Genomic DNA, 21310 nt, shown 5'->3' on the forward strand with positions numbered 1-21310 from the left:
AAGGCCCTGCCCAGGCAGGGAGAAGTGCTTCCTCTTGAGTTGGGCCTATCGCTGATGCTGCTGGTTGCTTTCTCTTTTCTAGAGCAGCTCATTTGGAAGTGAGACCTGAAAACCTTACACTTACGTTCCTAGGGCTTGAGAGACGGCTCAGCTGTTAAGAGCGTTTACTGCACTTGCAGAGGACCAGAGTTTGGTTCCCAGAACCCACATCCGGTGCTCACCACTACCTGAAGCTCTAGCTCCAGGGATTGGATCCAATTCTTCTGGCCTCTGTAGGTACCTCCACACATGTGACACACATGGATGCACGTGCGCGCATGCACACACACGCATATGAACACACGTGCACACACACAATTAAACATTAAAAAATTAGATTACCACCTGAAATTTAAAAGAACCCCCCGACCCCAAATAAAATAATAAAATCAAAAGGGTTGGTAGGTCATTCCAATCCAATCAGAGTTTGTCTTTTTCTTAAGTGAATATGATCAAAGTAACTGACAAACTGTCACGGAACCTGCCAGATCTCTCTCTGGCCTTGCCTGTCTTCTCCAGGTCCTGAACTCTCCCTCCTCCTCTCATGGGCTCTGAGTTCCTTCCTAACAAACTACCAGACCCAGGACTCCTGGTCTGCAGCCATCCTGGGCCCACAGAGCAAAGCCAAGTTGCCTGTCTCTGCCCCCTGGTGGCCTGATGACCGAGCTCCATGGAGGTAAGCTACTCTCTAAAACCCATCAATTTTCTAGACACAGCATTGAAAACAAGATCACAGGAACAGAGTATGGACTGTGGATCAAGAAAGGAAATCCAGGAAATATTTAGCATGTAGTTTTTTACCTTCCATACTCTCTCTAGGCTTTTGGAAAAACAGAAATTAAGAGATGTGGGTAAGAAAGTAAGGAAATCCACCATAACTTTTTGAAAATAACTAAAATAAACATTATACAAAAGCTTACCCTGCTTATTAATATAACTTTATTATCTTTAAATGGAAAGTTTTATTAATTATAACATTTTAAATAATATTGGTTTTGGTGTGCTATACTTAAAACAGAGGTGAAGTTAAACATTTTTAAAAGTTATACTTGTATATTCTGTGTACGTGTGTGGATGTGCATGCCACAGCACATGTGGGGAGGTTAGAGACAATTTGTAGGAGACAGTTCCCTTCTTCCACCATATGGGTCTCAGGGACTGAACTTGGCTTGTCAAACTTGGAGGCTTGCGTCTTTACCTGCTGCGCCATCTCAGATAAACTTTTAAAATAATTTCCTTGTTTTAAAATATCTTAAAACTAAACTAAAGGAAGTTAGTTTTCTAAACTTTGGTGTTGCCAGAGAGACAAAACAAAACAAAAACATTAATTGATGGGTTTCCACTAAAACGCGCTAAGAACTCCCAACACATGGACCCTGATGCTGTCCTAATTTTTCCACGTGTTTACTTATGCAGCTCATTGTTTATTATTTTGAGCTACTAGGTCGTGTTTTGAGTTGGGGTCTCTTTATAAAGGCTGCTCTGGAACTCAAGATCCTCCGGCCTCTATCTCGTGAACGCCAGATTTACAGGCCTGTGTCACCACAACCAGCCTGAGGTTGAATTTTGTCTGTAGTAATGCGTTATGATAATCTGGTTCTAATGTCCTATACTTCAGGACCTTGGCTTGTTCTTAGCCACTGAAGAAAACTGGGCCACCAATATTTTGTTTACGTTTTCTGTAGGGAAAAAAAAAAGATGCCTTTTCCTGTTCTACTCTGGTCATTTTATAGTCAAAGTCAGGGGGAAAACCCCACTTTTCCACTTTTGAGGCAGAGGTCTCCAAGCCTCCAAGTCTTCCTGTGACAAGACAGACTCAGGAAGCAGGGTTTTGTTTTAGCGTTTGTTTTTCTTTAGGCAGAGCTGCCTGCCATACTGCTTGTATCTAGATAAGGTTTTGTTTTTGTTTTGTTTTGTTTTCTCAAGACAAGGTTTCTCTGTGTAACCTTGACTGTCCTGGACTAGTTTTTGTAGACCAGGCTGGACTTGAACCCAAAGTGATCTGCCTGCCTCTGCCTCCCGAGTGCTGGGATTAAAGGCTGCACCCACCACCCCTGACTGATAAATTGTATTTTTATTTGTAAGGTCAGTTTTCTTTTCAAAATAGGGTTTTGCATAGCTCCAGGCTGACTGAAAATTTGCTGTTAACTAAGGCTTCCCGTGGACTCCTGTGTCTCCTTTTTTGTCTCCCAAGTGCTAGGGTTATAGGTGTGTTCCATCATACCTAACTTTCTGTAAACAGGATTAAATAAAGTCGATCATAGGACAAGAGGCAGGGCAAGCGACCAGTTGACAGGGAGTGAACATAGGAAAAAAAACAGAGAGAGTCCAGGAAGTCTGGAGGACAGAGGGACACACAGGAAGTAGAAAGGAGGGACATTCAGTTTGAAGGGTTTTTTTTTTAAGACAGCGTGGAGGACAAGGGGCTTTTTCTTTCTGGGACGATGGATGAGCATGAAGGCCAGCTGGGTGCTTCCTCTGCCTCTCTGAGCTCGTAGGTTTTCACTCCAGCATCTGGCTCCCGAGTCTTCATTGGTAAAACTGAATGTTTAAGATTTTGTTTAGGGACAACTGACTCTATCTACATCTCTCCATTTCTGCTTCTTGTTTAAAATGTATCTGCCAGGTCCTGCCCTTTTCTTTCTTTTGTTTTTCTTTCTTTCTTTCTTTCTTTTTTAAGGTACGATCTCTCTATTATGTAGCTCTGGATGTCCTGAATTCGCTCAATGGGCCAGGCTGGCCTCAAACTCAAAGATATCCATCCACCCTGCCTCTGCCTCCCAAGGGCTAGCAGTAAAGCCATGCACCACTATGCCTGAGCAGATCCTGTTTCTTCAGTGACTTTCTGTGCCACGGTTTTCTGTGTTCCACACTGTATCTTACAGTGATCTTTAGCAATTGCTCCTTTGTTTTCTGATTCTTTTGTTTTCAAATTTGAATTCATGAGATGCTCTGGTTTGCACAATCATCTTTTGCTTTAGTTAACTACTGGGGTTCCTAGACAGCTTATGAAATGGCCCAGAAGCCCATCTGTAGTTTGGCAAAGGAAGTGAAAGTCACACACTACACACACACACACACACACACACACACACACATTTTAGCGTGGACTGTGGCTCTTTATGAAATGATAGCATGTCTAGTACAGCATATAATGCGGGAGTCAAACAAGTCCTAGTTTATAAAAACTAAGATAATACTCATATACCAGGTTAACTGTGTAAAAATGTAAAGTCCAGTAGCATTTAGTATATTTACAACATAAATAGCCACTTCTTTTTCTAAAATGTTTTTTGTCATCACCAAAGGAAATCTCTTGCTCACTAAGCAGTCACTCCCACTTTTCCTTCTCCTAGGTGCCCTAGAAAGTACTAATTTTTCTGTCTCTTAGAGATTTTACCTATGGTGACTATTTTATATAAACGAAATCATCAAATATATGATCTTTTGTATGGGCTTGTTTATTTGTTTTGGTATTATTTTGTGAGTCTGGCAATTGAACCCAGGCTTTTATTAAGTCTAGGCGAGTACTCTAACCACTGAGAGATACTCTCTGTCCAGTGTACTGTGTGAATTTTGTATATATGCATATATGTACATGTGTATGTGAGTATACATATGCGTAAACATGCACCAGAAGGCCAGCAGAGGAAGTTTGTGTCTTCTTCCACTGTTCTCTCCCTCATTCACCTGAGACAGGGTCCCCCACTGCTTTCTGGCTAGGCTGGTGGCCAGCAGGCCCCAGACACATCCCCGTCCCCAGCCTTTTCAACACTGAGGTGACAGGAAATCTGAACTCAGGTCTGCATACTTATGCAAACACTCTGACTGACCCACTTCTTGAGCCCATAGTTTGTGTTGTTATTGTTGGTTGGTTGGTTTTATTCACTATATAGCTCTATATGGTTGTCTTGGAACTTGCTACGTAGACCAGGCTGGCCTCCAACTCACAGAGATCCACCTGCCTCTGCCTCCTGGGTGCTGGGGTCAAAGCTGTGTGCCACCGCGCCTGGCTGTGTTTAAGTTTTTGAGGAAGTACAAAAACGTTTTTTACAGTGGCTGCATTATTTTACATTCTCATTAGCAGCGTCCTTTACAAAACATGTATGGAGCTGGTCGTGGTGCACGCCTTTAATCCCAGCACTTGGGGGGTAGAGGCAGGCAGACCTCTGTGAGTTAGAGGCCAGCCTGGTCTACAAAATGAGTCCAGAACAGACAGGGATACACGGAGAAACCCTGTCTCATAAAACCAAACCAAACCAACCAAAAACTGTGTTATGGGTGTTTTGCTTGTATATATGCCAGTGTGCCTCCTGTGTGACTGGTGCCCCTGGTGTTAGAAGAAGGCAACAGATTCCCTGGAACTGGAGGTTTAGACGGTTGTGAGCAGCCATGTGGGCACTGAGAATGGACCTAAGTCCACTGGAAGAACAGCAAGTGCTCTTAACCTCTGAGCTCTCTCCAGCACTCAGCAATGTACCTTTTAAAATTATATCAATCCTAGTGTGAAATTCTATTTCATTGTGAGATACGAGAATAATAAATTTACCAGGTGGTGGTGGCGCATGCCTTTAACCCCAGCACTCAGGAGGCAGAGGCAGGTGGATCACTGTGAGTTTGAGTCCAGCCTGGTCTACTAAGCAAGTCTAGGACACAGACACAGAGAAACCCTGTCTCGAAAAAACAAAAACAAAACAAAAACAACAACAAAAGAGAGAGTGAGAGAAAATAATAAATTAAAAAATCTCATGTGAATTTTCCTAGTGATTAAAGGTATTGAACATTTTCTTGTGTGTTTGTTGACCACCTGTGTGTCTTTGGACAAATGCCTATTCAATTCCTCTGCCAATTAAAAAATTATTTCTAGCCAGATGCGGTGGCGCACGCCTTTAATCCCAGCACTTGGGAGGCAGAGGCAGGCAGATCACCGTGAGTTTGAGGCCAGCCTGGTCTACAAAGTGAGTCCAGGACAGCCAAGGCTACACAGAGAAACCTGTCTCGAAAAAAACAAAACAAAAAATGGTTGTCATTCTTTTTTGTGTTGTGAGAGTTCTTCTATTTTGGATTCTAGACCCTTAAAAGGACTAGAATTTGCAAATTATTTAGTTCTTTATGTACTTCGTCTTTTACTTTGTGAAAGGAAAACTAAAAAGGTTTTCTTTTACATATATTTTTTTCTTTATTTTCTGAGACAGGGTTTCTCTGTGTAACCCTGGCTGTCCTGGAACTCACTCTGCAGACCAGGTTGGCCTTGAACTCAAGAGATCTGCCTGCCTCTGCCTCCTAAGTGCTGGGACTAAAGGTGTGTGCCTCCACTACCGAGCTTCAGTTTTTATTTTTAAAATATTTAAATTTTATGTGTATGAGTATTTGCCTGTACATATGTATGTGTCCCATGCGCACACCTGATGCCCCCATAGGTCAGAAGAGGGCATCAGATTCCCTGGAAGCAAAATTAGAGAGGGCTGTGAGCCACTGTGTGGGTGCTGGGAAACAAGCCCAGGGCCTCTGCAGAGTAGCAAGTGCTCTTGACCACTGACTAATTTCTCCAGCAACTGTTCATTTTTTTAAACGTATTTTTATATTTAATTAATTTATTCAGATTACATCTCAATTGTTATCCCATCCCTTGTGTCCCCCCATTCCTCCCTCCCTCTGCTTTCACCCTATTCCCCTCCCCTATGTCTGTGACTGAGGGGGACCTCCTCCCCCATTATATGGTCACGACCTCTCAAGTCTCATCTTGGTAACCTGCTTATCCTTTCTCTGAGTGCCACCAGGCCTCCCCACCAAGGGGAAGTGGTCAAATATGGGGCACCAGAGCTCATGTCAGAGTCAGTCCCCGCTCTCCACTCAGCTGTGGAGAATGTCCTGTCCATTGGCTAGATCTGAGTAAGGGTTTGACGTTTACTGCATGTACTGTCCTTGGCAACTGTTCATTTTTAAGACAGGGCCTCACCATGTAAGTTGGACAGACTAATCTACATAGTGACCAGTTACATTCCAGGCTAGCTACAGATACACGGTGAGGCCCTGTTTCAAAAACAAACAAACCCCCGTCTTAAGTGATTTAATTATAATCCACTTGCTATCCACTATAATCTCACATGCTAACTTGAGACAGATGCTGTTATTATTCTCCTAATCTGGGGAAGGGCCAGGGTCTAACTCTGCAAGTCTGTCTCTAGAATCTGCACTCCTTGTTTTACTCATGAATTCATTTGTTTTCAGTTTTCATGCAGGGAAGAATTTGTGCTCCTTGTCTTATCCATTTTCAACTGCTAGGGTCTTATGTAGCTGGTCTAGACCGCATATATAGCTGATGGTGACTATCAACTGCTCTTCCTTCCCCCACCTCACGAAAGCTGTGACTACAGGCATGGGCCACCATACTCAAACAGCATCTGAGGTTCTGCCATCATTTCTTCCCCCTCCCCCTCATCCTCCTCATCAATTTTTAGAGACAGGGCTTCTGTATGTTGCTCTGGCTGTCCTTGAACTTGCTCTGAAGACCAGGTTGGCCTCAAACTCAGAGATCCACCTGCCTCTGCCTCACAGTGCTAGAACTGAAGGCATGTGACATCACCATCCAGCATCTCTTAATTATGACAATGGTTTCTAGTAAGAGTTAACATTCCAGGGCTGGAGAGAGCGCAGTGGGATTGAGGGAGCTTACTCCTCTTGCAGAGGACCCAGGTTCAGTTCCCACCCATCGAAGTGGCTCACAACTGCCTGTAACTCCAGCTCCAGGCAGTCCTGTACGTATTTACTTACTGACTTACTCTTAACAGTGCCAAAGGATCAAACCCAAGGTCTGGGGCATGCTGAGCATATGCTCACCACTGATCTGAATTCTAAGCCCGTGTAAGAGATCCCAGGCGGGATTCTTTCATGTTGTCCAGGATGGGTTTAAAGCCCCAGGCTCAGACAATCCTTTTGTCTCAGATTCCCAGGTAGCCACAAATATAGGCACATGCCAGGCACGGAGTTCTCTTTCCTCACTTTTTAAAGTTTTGTTGCCATTGCTGCTGGTGTTAGGGATTGAGCCAAGGACCTTTATGTGCTTGGCAAACATTCTACTAGTAATTTAATAGTAATCTACTAGTAACTTAGTTTTCAATGTCAGTGTTTATAGCTATACATTACCCAGATAGTACTGCTTTTATCATATTCCGTAAGTTTTGGTATGTTGTATTTTTCTTTATTCATTCATCTCAAAATATTCTCGAATTTTACTTCTTTTTTTTTGACCCACTGGGTGACTAAGAGTATGCTGTTTAATTTTCACATAATTGAGAGCTTTCCATTTTGCTTGTCATTGCTTGCTAGTTTCATTCTGTAGTATCTGAGCGGAAACTCTTAGTCACGTAGTCACCATGACCACCGCAACTCCTACAAAGGAAATCATTTAGTTGGGGCTGGCTTACATTCAGAGGTTTAGTCCGTTGATGTCATGGCAGGAAGCATGGCAGCACTCAGGCAGACATAGCCCTGAAGCGGTAGCTGAGAGCTCTATGTCCACATCTGCAGGTGGCTGGCAGAGGGACAGAGACCGGACCTAGCTTGGACCCTTGAAACCGCAAAGCCCACTCTCAGTGACACACTTTCTCCAACAAGGCCACAGTCCTTACCCTCCACCCCATTCCCCCCTCCAGCCCCCATCAAGTAGCACCACTCCTTAATGATCAATTCTGTGCGCCTACTCAAACTGCCACACACGCCACATGACTTTAGTCCTTGCAAATGTATTGAGACTTGTTTTGTGACTTAACATATGCATTTGAGAGCAGTGTGTATTCTGTTTTTCTTTTCTTTCTTTGGCTTTTCAAGACACGGCTTCCTTGTGTAGTCTTGGCTGTCCTAGACTCACTTTGTAGTCTGCCTCTGCCTCCTAGAGTGCTGGGATTACAGGCGTGTGCTACTGAGTATGTATTCTGATGTCAACAGAAGCATATGTGTGTTCCCAGGATGCCCCAGACACTGCATTTCTGGGTTTGTGTGATAAACAGAAGATAAAAATAACTCATGTAACTCATGAAACAGGAACTTTAAGTTAAAAAAAAATTTTTTTTTCGAGACAGGACAGCCAAGGTTACACAGAGAAACCCTGTCTCAAAACTCCCCTCCCCCTAAAAAAACTCGAAATAGTGCCACAAACTTTGATGTTAGAATACATTAAAATTTATTTTATTTATTTAATGATTTTTAAGTATGCATATATGGGTTTGTCCAAATGAGTACAGTTCCTCTGAAGGTCAAGGAACCAGTGTTGTGTTTCCTGAAACTAGAGTTACAGGCCATTTTTCAGCCATTTGATGTGGGTGCTAGAAACTGAACTTGGGACCTCTGCAAGAACAATATATGGGGCTGGAGAGATGGCTCAGCGCTTAAGAGCACTGGCTGCTCCTCCAGAGGTCCTGAGTTCAATTCCCAGTAACCACATGGTGGCTCATAACCACCTATAGTGAGATCTGGTGCCTTCTGGGACTGGTGTGCAGGCATTCATGCAGGATACTGTTTACATAATAAGTGTTAAAAAAAAAAAAACCAGTATGTGCCCTTCACTACTGAGTCACCTCTCCAGCCTCCATTGGATTATTTTCAAAGAGATGATTATATTGCTTTAGCTGAATCAATTCACCTTTAGGAATGGAGTCTACGTCCTTGTGTATGGAAATGGGCAGTAAGAGAACCTTAACTAAGGTATTCTTTTCCAAAGGTATCCTCCAGGTCCCCCTCCAACTTCGATCCAGGCAACTATGTTGAAGTGACTGATACAACCACCCACGTACCCTCAAAAGTGGTGATACAGGATATTACCATGGAGCTGCACTGTTCACTGTGTAAGGATTGGTTCCACGACCCACTGATGCTGAGCTGTGGCCACAACTTCTGCCAAACCTGTATCCAAAACTACTGGAAACTGCATGCAAAGGAAACATTCTGTCCGGAGTGTAAGATGCTATGCCAGTATAGCAACTGTACATTCAACCTGGTGCTGGAGAAGCTGGTGGAGAAGATTAAGAAGGTTCCCCTGCTCAGGAGCCACCCACAGTGCCCAGAGCACGGAGAGAACCTGAAACTGTTCAGTAAGCCAGAGGGGAAACTGATCTGCTTTCAATGCAAGGATGCACGATTGTCTATGGGGCAGTCTAAGGATTTCCTGCACATCTCTGATGCTGTCTGTTTCTTTACGGTGTGTGAGCCCTGGGTCTTGGGAAATCCATTAAGAAAACTCTTTTGGAGGGCCTCTTCTTTCTTCTGACCTCATCCCTTTATCCAAATAATGAGAAAGCTCAGAGTCCTCAGAAATACAACATACCTTGGAAAGTTCTCTCTCTAGAGACGCTATGTCCAGGAAAGGAGCTGTAAAGGAGCTATGGCTGACCCTCTCGGTTACACTGGGTAAAACATGAACAGATAGCACAGTCTTCCTGTTACAAAAAATTCAAACTTTGATCAAGTTTCAAATGCGTACAACAAGAGGATTATTATATGATAGTGTATTCCTGAGAGCTAAGTTTTGTCACGTTAGTAACTCCTTAGTGTTCAGGGTCTCTGAGACGGCCGTGGGATGTACAATGAAGGAAAGGTGCGAGACTAGAACTGGGAAATCATTTAGATTTGGATGGGTAGAAGGCAAAAGGAAACGTTCCAATGGGAACAGCGTATTTAAAGGTGTCCAGGGTGAGTACTACAGCCAGGGTGGAAATGTAGAATTGCAGCAGCCTCCTCCAATCCTGGTATCTGGACAACAGGATGTCAAAACTTGATTGTTTTGCTGTTTATTTCACTCACCAGTTTTGTTTCGGTCGTGCCGGGGACTGAATCCAGGGTGTAGTGCACACAAACAAGTATTACGCTATTAAACTATATCCTCGGCTCCAGTCACAAGTCTCAGTGGGCAAAAGTCATGACACAGTGGAAAGGAAACAGGTTTGGTACCAAGAACTTACTTGAGTGAACATAGCCTTATTAGAGAAAAAATGAGAAAGAACTCCAGAGAGTAGGAGGGACTCTGTCTTAGTTTGGGTTTTACTGCTGTGAAGAGTCACCATTACCAAGGCAACTCTTATAAAGGAAAACACTTTTTGGGGGCTTGCTTACAGTTTCAGAGGTTTAGCCAATTATCACCATGGTGGAAAGTGTGGCAGTGTCCGGGCAGACATGGTGCTAGAGAAGCTGGGAGTCCTATATCTCTTATTATTTATTTATTTATTTATTTATTTAGGTTTTTCGAGACAGGGTTTCTCTGTGTAGCCTTGGCCATCCTGGACTCACTTGGTAGACCAGGCTGGCCTCGAACTCACAGCGATCCGCCTGCCTCTGCCTTCCGAGTGCTGGGATTAAAGGCGTGCGCCACCACGCCCGGTTGAGTCCTATATCTTGATCCACAGGCGGCAAGGAGAGACTGTCCCAGCAGGGGTGGCTTGAACATATAGGAGACCTCAAAGCCCGCCTCCACAGTGACTCACTTCCTCCACCAGGCCACACCTAATAATAGCACCACTCTATGGGCCAAGTATTCACACACATGAATCTATGGGAGGTCATAACTATTCAAACCACCACAGACTCCAAACATGAAATACCTCAGAGTTTATGTATTTCCTGGCACACTGTGTCTTTGTAGATGTCCTTCCCACTGCCCTTCCGTGTGTGTGTGTGTGTGTGTGTGTGTGTGTGTGTGTGCGTGCGCGCACATGTGACAGGACAATAGGAAGGAGCTGGTTCTTTCCTTTCACAACATGGGTTCTAGAGACTGAACTTAGCTTAGCAGAGCCCTCTTACTTATCCCAGAAATTAGCTAACATTAAATTTGATAATTCCTTATGTTAAACTTTCTGTTTGGGCAAGGTGGTGGTGGCCCATGCCTTTAATCCCATCACTCGGGAGGCAAAGGCAGGTGGCTTGCTGTGAGTTCGAGGCTAGCCTGGTCTATAAAGTGAGTTCCAGGACAGCCAAGGCTACACAGAGAAGCCCTATCTTGAAAACAACAACAACAACCACCACCCTCTGTTCAAACAAATACTAGCGTGGCTTCTACACCCTGGCAGGCTCTACTCTGTAGCTAGGACTGGACTCCCATGCTGTCATTGGTTTAGTCTGTCCTGTTCCACGCCTGTCTCTTTGTGCTATTGGCACAGGTCTTGTTCTGCTCCCCAGATGCATCTCTGTGCTATAGGCATGTGTGTGCATGCATGTGGAGGTCACAGGAAAATTTTAGGTTATTCCTCAAGTTTTGTCAACTTTGTCAAGGCTTTTCATGAAGACTTGGGACTGAAGATTAGCTAGGCTGGCAGGCTGGCCAGTTAAGTCCCAACAATCTTATCTGTCTCCATGTTGCCAGTACTGAACTTAAGTGAGCCACCAAACCCAGCCTTTCACATAAGTGCTGGGGACCAAACTCAGGTCCTCACATCTCTGTGGCTCTCCCCAGGCCCCAGGGATGCACGTTGTGTTCTTTTATTTCCCAGGTTGCTGTGGGTTAATTCTATTTGGTATTTCTAGGAGGAGCTTACCATCTATCAGAACCAACTCCAGACATCCCTACAGGAGCTTCAGTCTCTTAGAACGATGCAGAGAGATGCTATTGCTGCTTACAAGGTGAGGGGCAGGGTAAAGCGCTTATGACGCAGAGCTGGGATACACCCTTCCTGGGACTGCAGCCGTAGCAATGTACTAACTGGCACCTGGGCTATAGAGGTGATGTTATTTCACTTCAGAGTAGGAAGAAATGAGGTAGAAAAGGTCCCCGAAATTTGATCAGCTGAACAGATTAGCTTTTGCCCTAACATGCTGAGCCTTTTAGTGGTAAAGTTACTAGGTGAGCATTGTGGGATTGAGATCTGCTTGATCTACCCTTTCATCTATGGCAAAATAAGGACTTTACCAGTAAAACCTAACAAAGATGGCTATTTCCAAAGAAGTACTTTTATTTCTTTTGGGTTTGAAACCAGGTATCTTTGAACCATGCATGGGCTCTCAGATTACATTTCCCTATCTGATTCATCCTTGTTCGCTGTTTCTGAAGTACACAGAGCTGTTGCTTACACACGCCTACCCACTTTAGACTTCACAGGATTGCTAAACAACACCAACAGTCACTAGCGTGGGGGCTAAATGATAAGTTCTGTCTCTTCAGTAGTTACTCTATTATTAGAGCTATCTTTGACATTTGGCATCTGAAAAAACATGTAGCCTCAGGGAAAGAAAGACAGATGGAGTTACAGATGCTTCCAGAGAATTTTGTTACCATTTCCTAGTTCAGCTACTACAGCAAATATTCATTCATTTAAAAAATATTTATATTGAATGGGTCAAGGCATTAGATTCATTCCCAAACTAGAATCTGAGTATTGGAGACAGGTATTAAATAACAACACCAACGCCAATAAGATAACAATGGTCATTAATACTATATGATATGAAAATATAGCACCAAAGAGGAGAACCTAAGTAGGTGGAGGAATGTGCTGTGAGGAAGTCACTGACACTGGGGGTGCACTGGTTGGTAGGATCCTTGCCTAGCATGCATGAGGCCCTGAGTTTCATCACCAACATCACATAAACCTGCCCAGCACTCAGAGGGTAGAAGAAAGAAGATCCAAAGTTCAAGGTCATCTTTGGCAACACACTGAATTCTAGGCTAGCCTGGGATACATGAGACCCACTCTCAAAAAGAATGTTTGGGTTTTTTTTTTTTGAGCACTGTAGGATGAGTAACTTAATCAAATGAACTGTGTGAGGGGAATATGAAACAAAGGTCCTGGAGGAGAGTGTTGTAGGGAGAGGGAAAAGATACATGGAAAAGTCCAAAAACAGGATGTTAAACAGAAAAAGGGTCAATAAAGCGATAGCATACTAGAGGCCGTTATGGCCCAATCATGCAGGTCCTTATATGGAAGACATTAAGTATTTTGAATTTGATCCTGTGACATGAGAAATAAGGATTTGTAAGCAGGACAGTTTCATCTCATTTTGAAAATGTGTGGTGGCTGTGTCAGAGACGATGGTGGCTGTGTGAGAGACGATGGTGGCTGTGTGAGAGACGATGGTGGCTGTGTGAGAGACGATGGTGGCTGTGTGAGAGACGATGGTGAGACCATATGGTTAGAAAACTGCTGCAGGTCAGTAGGCCAAGAGCACTGGCACTTGACTGGACTAGAGAGGCAGTGTATACACAGAGATAAGTAAGAACATATGGTGTAGGGAGGAAATTACATAGCTGTGGTGTGGTGATTGGCCAATTAGGAGGAGTGAATAGCAATATCAGATAAGCATTTGGGCTTAGGAGTCTGGAACTCAAAAGCTGGAGAAAAGCATTAGATGATATTTAAAGCTGCAAGAGGGGGAGTATTGCCTACAAAGTATAGCATGAGCTTAGGACAGAATACCAACTAATTTTAGTATTTAAAACTTGGTTAGAGGAAGTAGAACCAATTAGACTGGGAAATCAAGAGAAAGGTGAAAGGAAAAATGGAAATACTTGGGTTAGAAGAATTATAGAGTTAAGACTATTTTAAGAGGGTGACAATGATTGTCCATGACATCTTAGCCAGGAAACCAGGCCATGAAGATAGAAGTTTATGAACAAAAACAGAAGGAATCTATTATTAATTATTAATTATTATTATTTTGGTTTTTTGAGACAGTATTTCACTTGTGTAGCCTTGGTTGTTCTGGACTCACTTTTGTAGACCAGGCTGGCCTCGAACTCACAGCAATCCGCCTGCCTCTGCCTCCCAAGTGCTGGATTAAAGGCGTGCACCACCATGCCCAGCAAAGGGAATCAATTATTATAATCTTATTTTGTTAATGTATTGAAACAGGGTCTGTCTCTCCATGTAGCTCTTGCTGCCCTGGAATTCACAATGTAAACCAGACTAGCCTCAAACTCAGAGATCTGCCTGCCTCTGCCACCCGACCCCCACCCCCACTGCCAAGTGCTGGGATTAGAGCCACGCACCACCATGCCCAGGTTGAATACAAACTTTCATTGAGATTCAGTGAAAGTGCTGCAGTAGGGAGCAAGTGAACTTGGAACAAAAAGTCATTTTGGAGATGATGCATTTTCTGGGAATGATAAAATTCTTTGCGTGGTTGAGAATGAGTGGAGAAAGCTGTAAGTCATTAGAAATGAAGAAAATGAGGAGCCGAGAAGTAAGGATGTAGAGAGTTCACAATGGAAGAAGCTGTGAACGAACACACACACACACACACACACACACACACACACACACTCTAAGTGCAGCAATGATCAAATGTAGTGCTTTATGCATCATTCATGTCCTGTTTCTTTTATGTTGTCCTGGAAGAAGGAGTAGTTTTGATTTTCATAGGACAGTTCTCCCAGGTTCCTTATGGCCCTGGTCTAACAGCATCATTTGGTAGATATGTTAGTATTCACTTTATAATGTCTGATTGACTCTACAACATTATTTAATAGAGCATTGGTTATCATCCAAACACTGAGGAAAAAAAAAATCAAAAACGAAACCGTTCATCCTACACGATAAAACTAGCTGGGAAAGAAGGAATAAGTCTCCCAAGGGCTCTGCCTAGTAAGTTGACTGTTGATGCTAAGCAGACATTTGTATGAAATTTCGCAAGGTGTGCTGGGTGGTGTGAATCCTTGTCCCCAAGTGCTAGTCTCAGTAGTAATCGTGGTGGTGATTATGGAGGTTTCCAGGACAACAAGATACAACTGCAGCAACACCTTTCCTTGGAGTTTCTGAAGCTGCACCAGTTCCTGCACAACAAAGAGAAGGACATCCTAAATGATCTCCGGGATGAGGGGAAGGTCTTGAGTGAGGAGATGGAGGTGAACCTGAACCAGCTTCAGGAGCAGTGTCTCCTCGCCAAAGACATGCTGGTGGACATTCAGACGCGGATGGAACAGCAGAACTCGTTTGAGTTCCTCAAAGTGAGATTCTGCACCAATTCGATTATGGGTACACTTGGGAAGGAGGGAAGAGAGCCTGGAGGTGAGGGAGGGAAGGAAAACAAACCCTAACCAAGCTCAACCCAACTCAACCCAGGCCAGCCCAACCCAACCCAACCCAACCTGATCCAACCCAGCCCAGCCCAGCCCAACCCAACCCAACCCAGCCAAGCCCAACCCAACCCAACCCGATCCAACTAACTGGAGTGCCTTAAAGGTCCTCTCGGGGAAAAATAGGCTGCTTTTACTTTTCATTCAGTGGAAAGCTTTTACTTTCATCTTCCTGTGAAGCATGATAGCATAATTTCTCTAATAATGCTATGTGAGTAAATACTTTCATATTTTTCCATAAAGAATGCTGGAGCTTTATTTATTTATTTATTTATTTATTTATTTTGAAAAACATGTCTCATAGCTTTTGTTGAGTTTTGGGCTTGCAGAAATTATAAACTGAACTATCTAAAAAGCTTTAGGCCAAACTTTGCTGCCTGAAGTCTTACTTCTAAAGCATCGGTGGTGATCACTTCAGTACTCAAAAGTTTAGTTACCCTTGGCCCCAGAATTGCTTATGATCTTTTCTTGTTGGAGTATTTGGAAGCAGTCACCTTTTTAAAAAGTTGACCGTAACTATGGACTTACTGGCTTTTTTCCTGTTTGCTATGAGAGCTAGAATTACAGAAAACCAGTAGGTTAGTTAAAGAGAGGTCAGTGTATCATGGATTGGATTGGGGTGCTGGTTGGAAAAGCCTGTGGAGAATGAAAAGTGCTGTTGGTGGTGGACTGAGGACCATCTGCACAGCAAGCCAGTACTAATAATCAAACCCAGACAGTTATCAGAATAACCAGAGGGATTTCTAGAGATGATGAACAGGCCTCTGACTTCTCTATTTCTCCTTTTCTCTTAGGACATCACAATGCTCCTAGATAGGTAAGCGCTTCTCCGTGGTGCTCTCCCCTTCCTTCTACCCCTGGAGGATGTCTAAAAGTAAACTGTGTCCCCTTACAGCATACAGAAAGGAATGAAGACACTCTCACCCAGACAGATTATCTCCAAAAGGCTGAGCCCAGGCCGCTTCAGAGGTCCCATCCAGTATATTATCTGGAGGGAAATGCAGTCCGTTCTCTCTCCAGGTATGGTGGGAAGGAGCTACTGAGCCCCTAATCTATATTTTATCTGTGGGGCGTCCTTTGTAGCTTGAATTAGTTCTCCAGTTTGAGAAAGGACGGAGATGGACTTGGGTGGGTGGAGTTTAGTAAAAAATATTTTTTCTTTTTCTCCTGATGCTATGATTTAAGAATATGTCTTTGAACTAATAATACATACAAATCTAATATTAGAATTACTCCTCAGCCAATGACTTTGTTTGATCTTAATGTGAAAACAGCCACAATTTTATCCTGTTTTGCTACATCAACTACATGAATTCTTGCAGATATCAAAGGACTGAACAGGACAAAATAACACAAGTAGTATTTCAAGATGAAATAATATTCTAGATAAGATGTGCATAAAAATAAGAATTTAGTTGGTGTTTACAGCATTCATATAGATATTATCGTTATTAACCTAGTTAAAATCATAAACATATCCATGTTACATTTTCCAGGTGACTAAAGACTGAAAGAAAACAACTTCACTGAAGTATAGTTAATAGAGTAGAATGTGCCAATTTTACCTAAATATACCCAGTGTTCAGGTTGATGACTTTTGACAAACATGTAAAGATCTCTGTGATGAAGATAGATCGATGGGGCTAGAGCGATGGCTTAGTGGGAAAAGAGCTTGCTGAACCAAGAGAAGCACCTGAGTTTGAATGTCTAGGGTGTATGTAGAAAGCCAGGCGTGGCGGCAAACCCCTGTGACCCAGGACTGAGGATGGGAGGAGGGAAGGCAGATCTTAGGAGATTCACTGGCCAGCCAGTCTAGTTGAAAGTGTGAGCTCCAGACTTAGTGAGAAACCTGTCCCCAAAAATAAGATGGACAGTGATTGAGGAAGACACCCAAAGTAGGCCTCTGATCTCCACATATACGGGCACACCTGTACACACACACACACACACACACACACACACACACACACACACACACACGCACACATGCTCTTCAGAGTTCCCACAAGTCTTTTTGTAATTAGTTCTTTTTGCAAAGCCCCAGCCCTTAATGCTTACTCATCTGCCTTATTTCACTTTTGATTTAGTGTAAATCACACATTACAGTATTATGTGTGTCTAAATGTTGGTACTTACCTCAGCGTTTCCTTTGATTCACCTCTATAGTTGCACAGCGCAATAATTTTGTTTAATGGATATATCACAATGTGTTTATCTATTCTCCAACGGATGAACATTGGGGTGGATTTCACTTTAGGGCTATTATGAATAAAGTTGTGTGAATCTGTTTATAAATCTTTGAGAAGACCTAGTGGTGGCATTGAAGACGTGCATTTAATTTTATAAGAAACTGTCAATGCTTTGTCTTCCTCAAGTAGAGGAATAATTTTACATTTCCACTTGCAATGAATGATGATACCATTTTTCAACATTCTTGACAAAACATGATATTGTGGATCTTTCTAATTATAACTAACCCGATGTTGCCAATCTTTCTAATTATACCTATTTAGTCTTAAGTATAGTAACATTTCATCGTTGTTTTAATGTATACATCTCTAATGTCCAATCCCACTGAACAGCTTTCCATGTGCTTCTCTGACATTCCTATGCCTTTGGTGAGATACATTCAATCATTTGACAACACTTTTGTTGGATTGTTTTAACACTAAATTAAAAAGGGACAAAGCCTTTATTAGGTATGTTTGTTAAAGAGGATTTAAAGAAACAAAACAAAAAAGTGTGTGTCTGCGTATGAGTTTGTTCTCCTGAGTGTGGCTGTCAACAGAGCCCAGAGAAAGGTATTAGATCCCCGGGTACTAGAGATGCAGGCAGTCAATAGCTGCCTGATGTGGGTGCTGGAAACAGAACTTCCTCCAAGAGAAGTGCTATGTGCTCTTAGCCTCTGAGCCATCTCTCCAGCCACAAGTGTTTCTCCCCCCTTTTTCTTTTTAAAGATTTATTATGTATACAGTGTTCTTCCTGCATGTACACCTGCAGGCCAGAAGAGGGCGCCAGATCTCATTATAGATGGTTGTGAGCCACCATGGGGTTGCTGAGAATTGAACTCAGGACCTCCTGAAGAACAGACAGCGCTCTGGATTCACGCTGTACACCAAGCTGGCCTCGAACTCACAGCGATCCACCTGCCTCTGCCTCCTGAGTGCTAGGATTAAAGGTGTGCACCACCACATCTGGCCCACATGTTTTTTTTTTTTAATGGTTCCTTTTTTTTTTTTTTTAAGCTTTTTAAGACAGAGTCTCATGTAACCCAGGCTGACCAAGAGTTGTATGTGGCCAAAGATGACTCTGAGTTCCCTATCTTGTTGTCTCCACCTCCCAAGTGTAGGATTACAGGCATACACCTGATTCAAACCATTAAGCAGCAACAACAAAGCTAGGGTCTCATTATATTGCTAGGTTGGCCTTGAACTTAGGATCTTTCTGCTTCAACCTGGTGGGTGCCAGAATTATAGATGTGAACTATTGCTCCAAGTGAATTTTAATTGACACATGGTATTTGTATGTATTTATAGGATACACTATGATATCCAATGCATGCATACAACAGATAATTAAATCATGGCAATTAGTATCTATATCTCCTCAAACATTTATCACTTCTGTGTGTGTTGGAAACTTTTGAGCTCCTTCAGTTGTTTAAAAATATATACTAAAGCCTGGGGATGCAGCTCAGTAATAGAGTGCTGGCTGAACGGGTTCAGGGCCCTGGGTTCAGTCTCTAGCATTGCAAACCAAAGCAAAGCAAACCAAACCAAACCACTGAAATATATATGTATTCTCTCTCTCTCTCTCTCTCTCTCTCTCTCTCTCTCTCTCATATATAAATACACATGTATATACATACATATATAAATCATTGTAGGTTATGATTATTACCACATTGTGCCATAAAACGCTGAAATTAACATCTACCTCACTGCACTTTGTACCTGTTATCCAAGATCACTCTACCCCATCCCTCCCTACCCTTCCCGCCTTCAGTGATGACTAGTCTATTCTATAAGGCAAACCTTCTTAGCTTCTACATATTTTAAAGGAACTTTCATCTGTCATGGAATTCTACTATTGTAGAATACAATATAAATTAATTACTTACAAATGTGAAATTAAAGATTGTTTACAAAGGACAAGCCTGTATTTACTTGTTTACTTAGTTTAGTTTTTTTGAGACAGGGTTTCTCTGTGTAGCCCTGGCTGTCCTGGAACTCATTCTGTAGACCAGGCTGGCCTCGAACTCACAGAGATGCACCAGTGTCTGCCTCCTGAGTGTTGGGATTAAAGGTATGCGCCACCACCGCCACACAGGTCTGGTTTTATAATTACCAGATTCAATTGGCATAAAGTCACTTAGTTTGATTTCCTCAAAAAGGTCTACGCGTTGCTTTCAGGGCCTGTACTGTTTTGCCCCAGGCTGGCAAACACTTTCTTTGTCTACTGCATTCTGAAGAGCAGTGGCATACACCATTCTAGAGCTCCAGTGTCTAAAGCAAACACAAGCTCGCTCTAACAGACAGTCTCTCCGATACAAGCAACAGCTGCACTTAATACATCTTTCTTTGTCTCTGTTTACCCAAAGTAAACATCTTGTATGTTTATATGCTGACTGAGACACTCTCCTTAGTAAGATTTCCTAGGACAACCTCTCCACATTTTTACCCTTTTGGTATCAGTAAAGATTCACATTATTTGTACTGTTTCCATCAGTAGAACAGAAATTGATTCACAACAAAGTATGATTTTTATCCTAGATATAAAAATGCCTAGAAATAGCAACAAGGACACTAAGCAATAGAAAGTGTACGAGAAACTCCCTGGTTAAGGGTTTATGTGTATGGAGGACGAAGCCCCTAGTGTCTATGTCAGCATTATTTCTTACTATGAGAAATCACATTCACCTTTATTTTCTCTTCCCTGCTATCTCGTTTTCTCACCAGGCTTATCTCAATTAACTATGGATCCTAAAACAGCTCATCCGAATCTGGTCCTATCCAAATGCCGGACCAGCGTGTGTCACGGTGATATTAAACAGATAATGCCTGACGATCCGGAGAGGTTTGATTCGAGCGTGGCTGTCCTGGGCTCCAAAGGCTTCTCCTCTGGAAAGTGGTACTGGGAAGTGGAGGTAGCAAAGAAGACCAAATGGACGATCGGAGTCGCCAGGGAGTCCATCATTCGGAAAGGGAGCTGCCCTCTGACCCCAGAGCAAGGGTTCTGGCTTCTAAGACTAAGGAACCAAACTAATCTAAAGGCTCTGGACCTGCCTTCCACTAGTCTAGAAATGGAAAATCTCAACAGGGTGGGCGTGTACCTGGACTACGAGGGAGGGCAGGTGTCCTTCTACAATGCTGCAACCATGAGCCATCTCTACACCTTCAGTGGTCTTTTCATGGAGAAAGTTTTCCCCTACTTCTGTCCTTGCCTTAATGATGGTGGGGAGAATAAAGAGCCATTGCACATCGTGCATCCACAGTAATTAGTTATACTGGTGTATAATTTCAGAGCGTTATTAAAGTATTAAAATAGTTTACCAATTTCACTGGATTCTCTTTCCAATTTATGGGGAACTCTGGAATGGCGAAAGCAGGATTCACTGACTGACTGACAGAGCCTTTCAAGATAGCATTCCACTTCTCTGGGGTCTTCTGAGACACAGGAGCTTATCCTGAGTGTGGTCCCCAAGGCTTGTTTCTGGAGCAAAGTGCATAGTGATTCCAAGAGGATGGATTTCCACATCTGCACTCTTCTTCCTGTTTAATTATCTTTCCCCCACCCCAGGGCTGAGATTTAATTATAAAATTCCACCTCGTCTCTTTTTGAAAACATGTTGCCGTAAATTTGAAAACTTGCTCCAGAAACTTAAAGTAGAAATGGCCTAGCCGGGCGTGGTGGCGCACACCTTTAATCCCAGCACTCAGGAGGCAGAGGCAGGTGGATCGCTGTGAGTTCGAGGCCAGCCTGGTCTACAAAGTGAGTCCAGGATGGCCAAGGCTACACAGAGAAACCTTGTCTCAAAAAAAAAAAAAAAAAAAAAAAGAAGAAAAGAAAAGAAATGGCCTGAATTAGCTTATAATTTTATCTTCCTGCTATCTCTCAACATAGTTTTCAGTCTAGCAAATCTTTGGCTCCTCCCCGTCCCATTCCCCCCCCCCCCGCCTCTGCCAACCGCCCTCTGTTCTTTTTTGGGGGGGCCCT

General features: G+C 43.0%; 1 protein-coding gene across 1 annotated transcript; it reads left to right on the forward strand.

Annotated features, from left to right (window-relative positions):
- The first annotated feature begins 709 nt into the window (after nt 1–709).
- Trim69 (tripartite motif containing 69) lies at nt 710–20591 on the forward strand. Its single transcript, XM_051144907.1, has 7 exons — nt 710–715; nt 8759–9235; nt 11551–11646; nt 14732–14965; nt 15889–15911; nt 15990–16114; nt 20053–20591. Exons 1-7 carry the CDS (start codon nt 710–712, stop codon nt 20589–20591), a joined length of 1500 nt encoding a protein of 499 aa, XP_051000864.1.
- The last annotated feature ends 719 nt before the right edge of the window (nt 20592–21310 follow it).

This window comes from Acomys russatus, chromosome 4 (assembly GCF_903995435.1).
Source record: "Acomys russatus chromosome 4, mAcoRus1.1, whole genome shotgun sequence".
In the NCBI taxonomy this organism is placed as follows: Eukaryota; Metazoa; Chordata; class Mammalia; order Rodentia; family Muridae; genus Acomys; species Acomys russatus.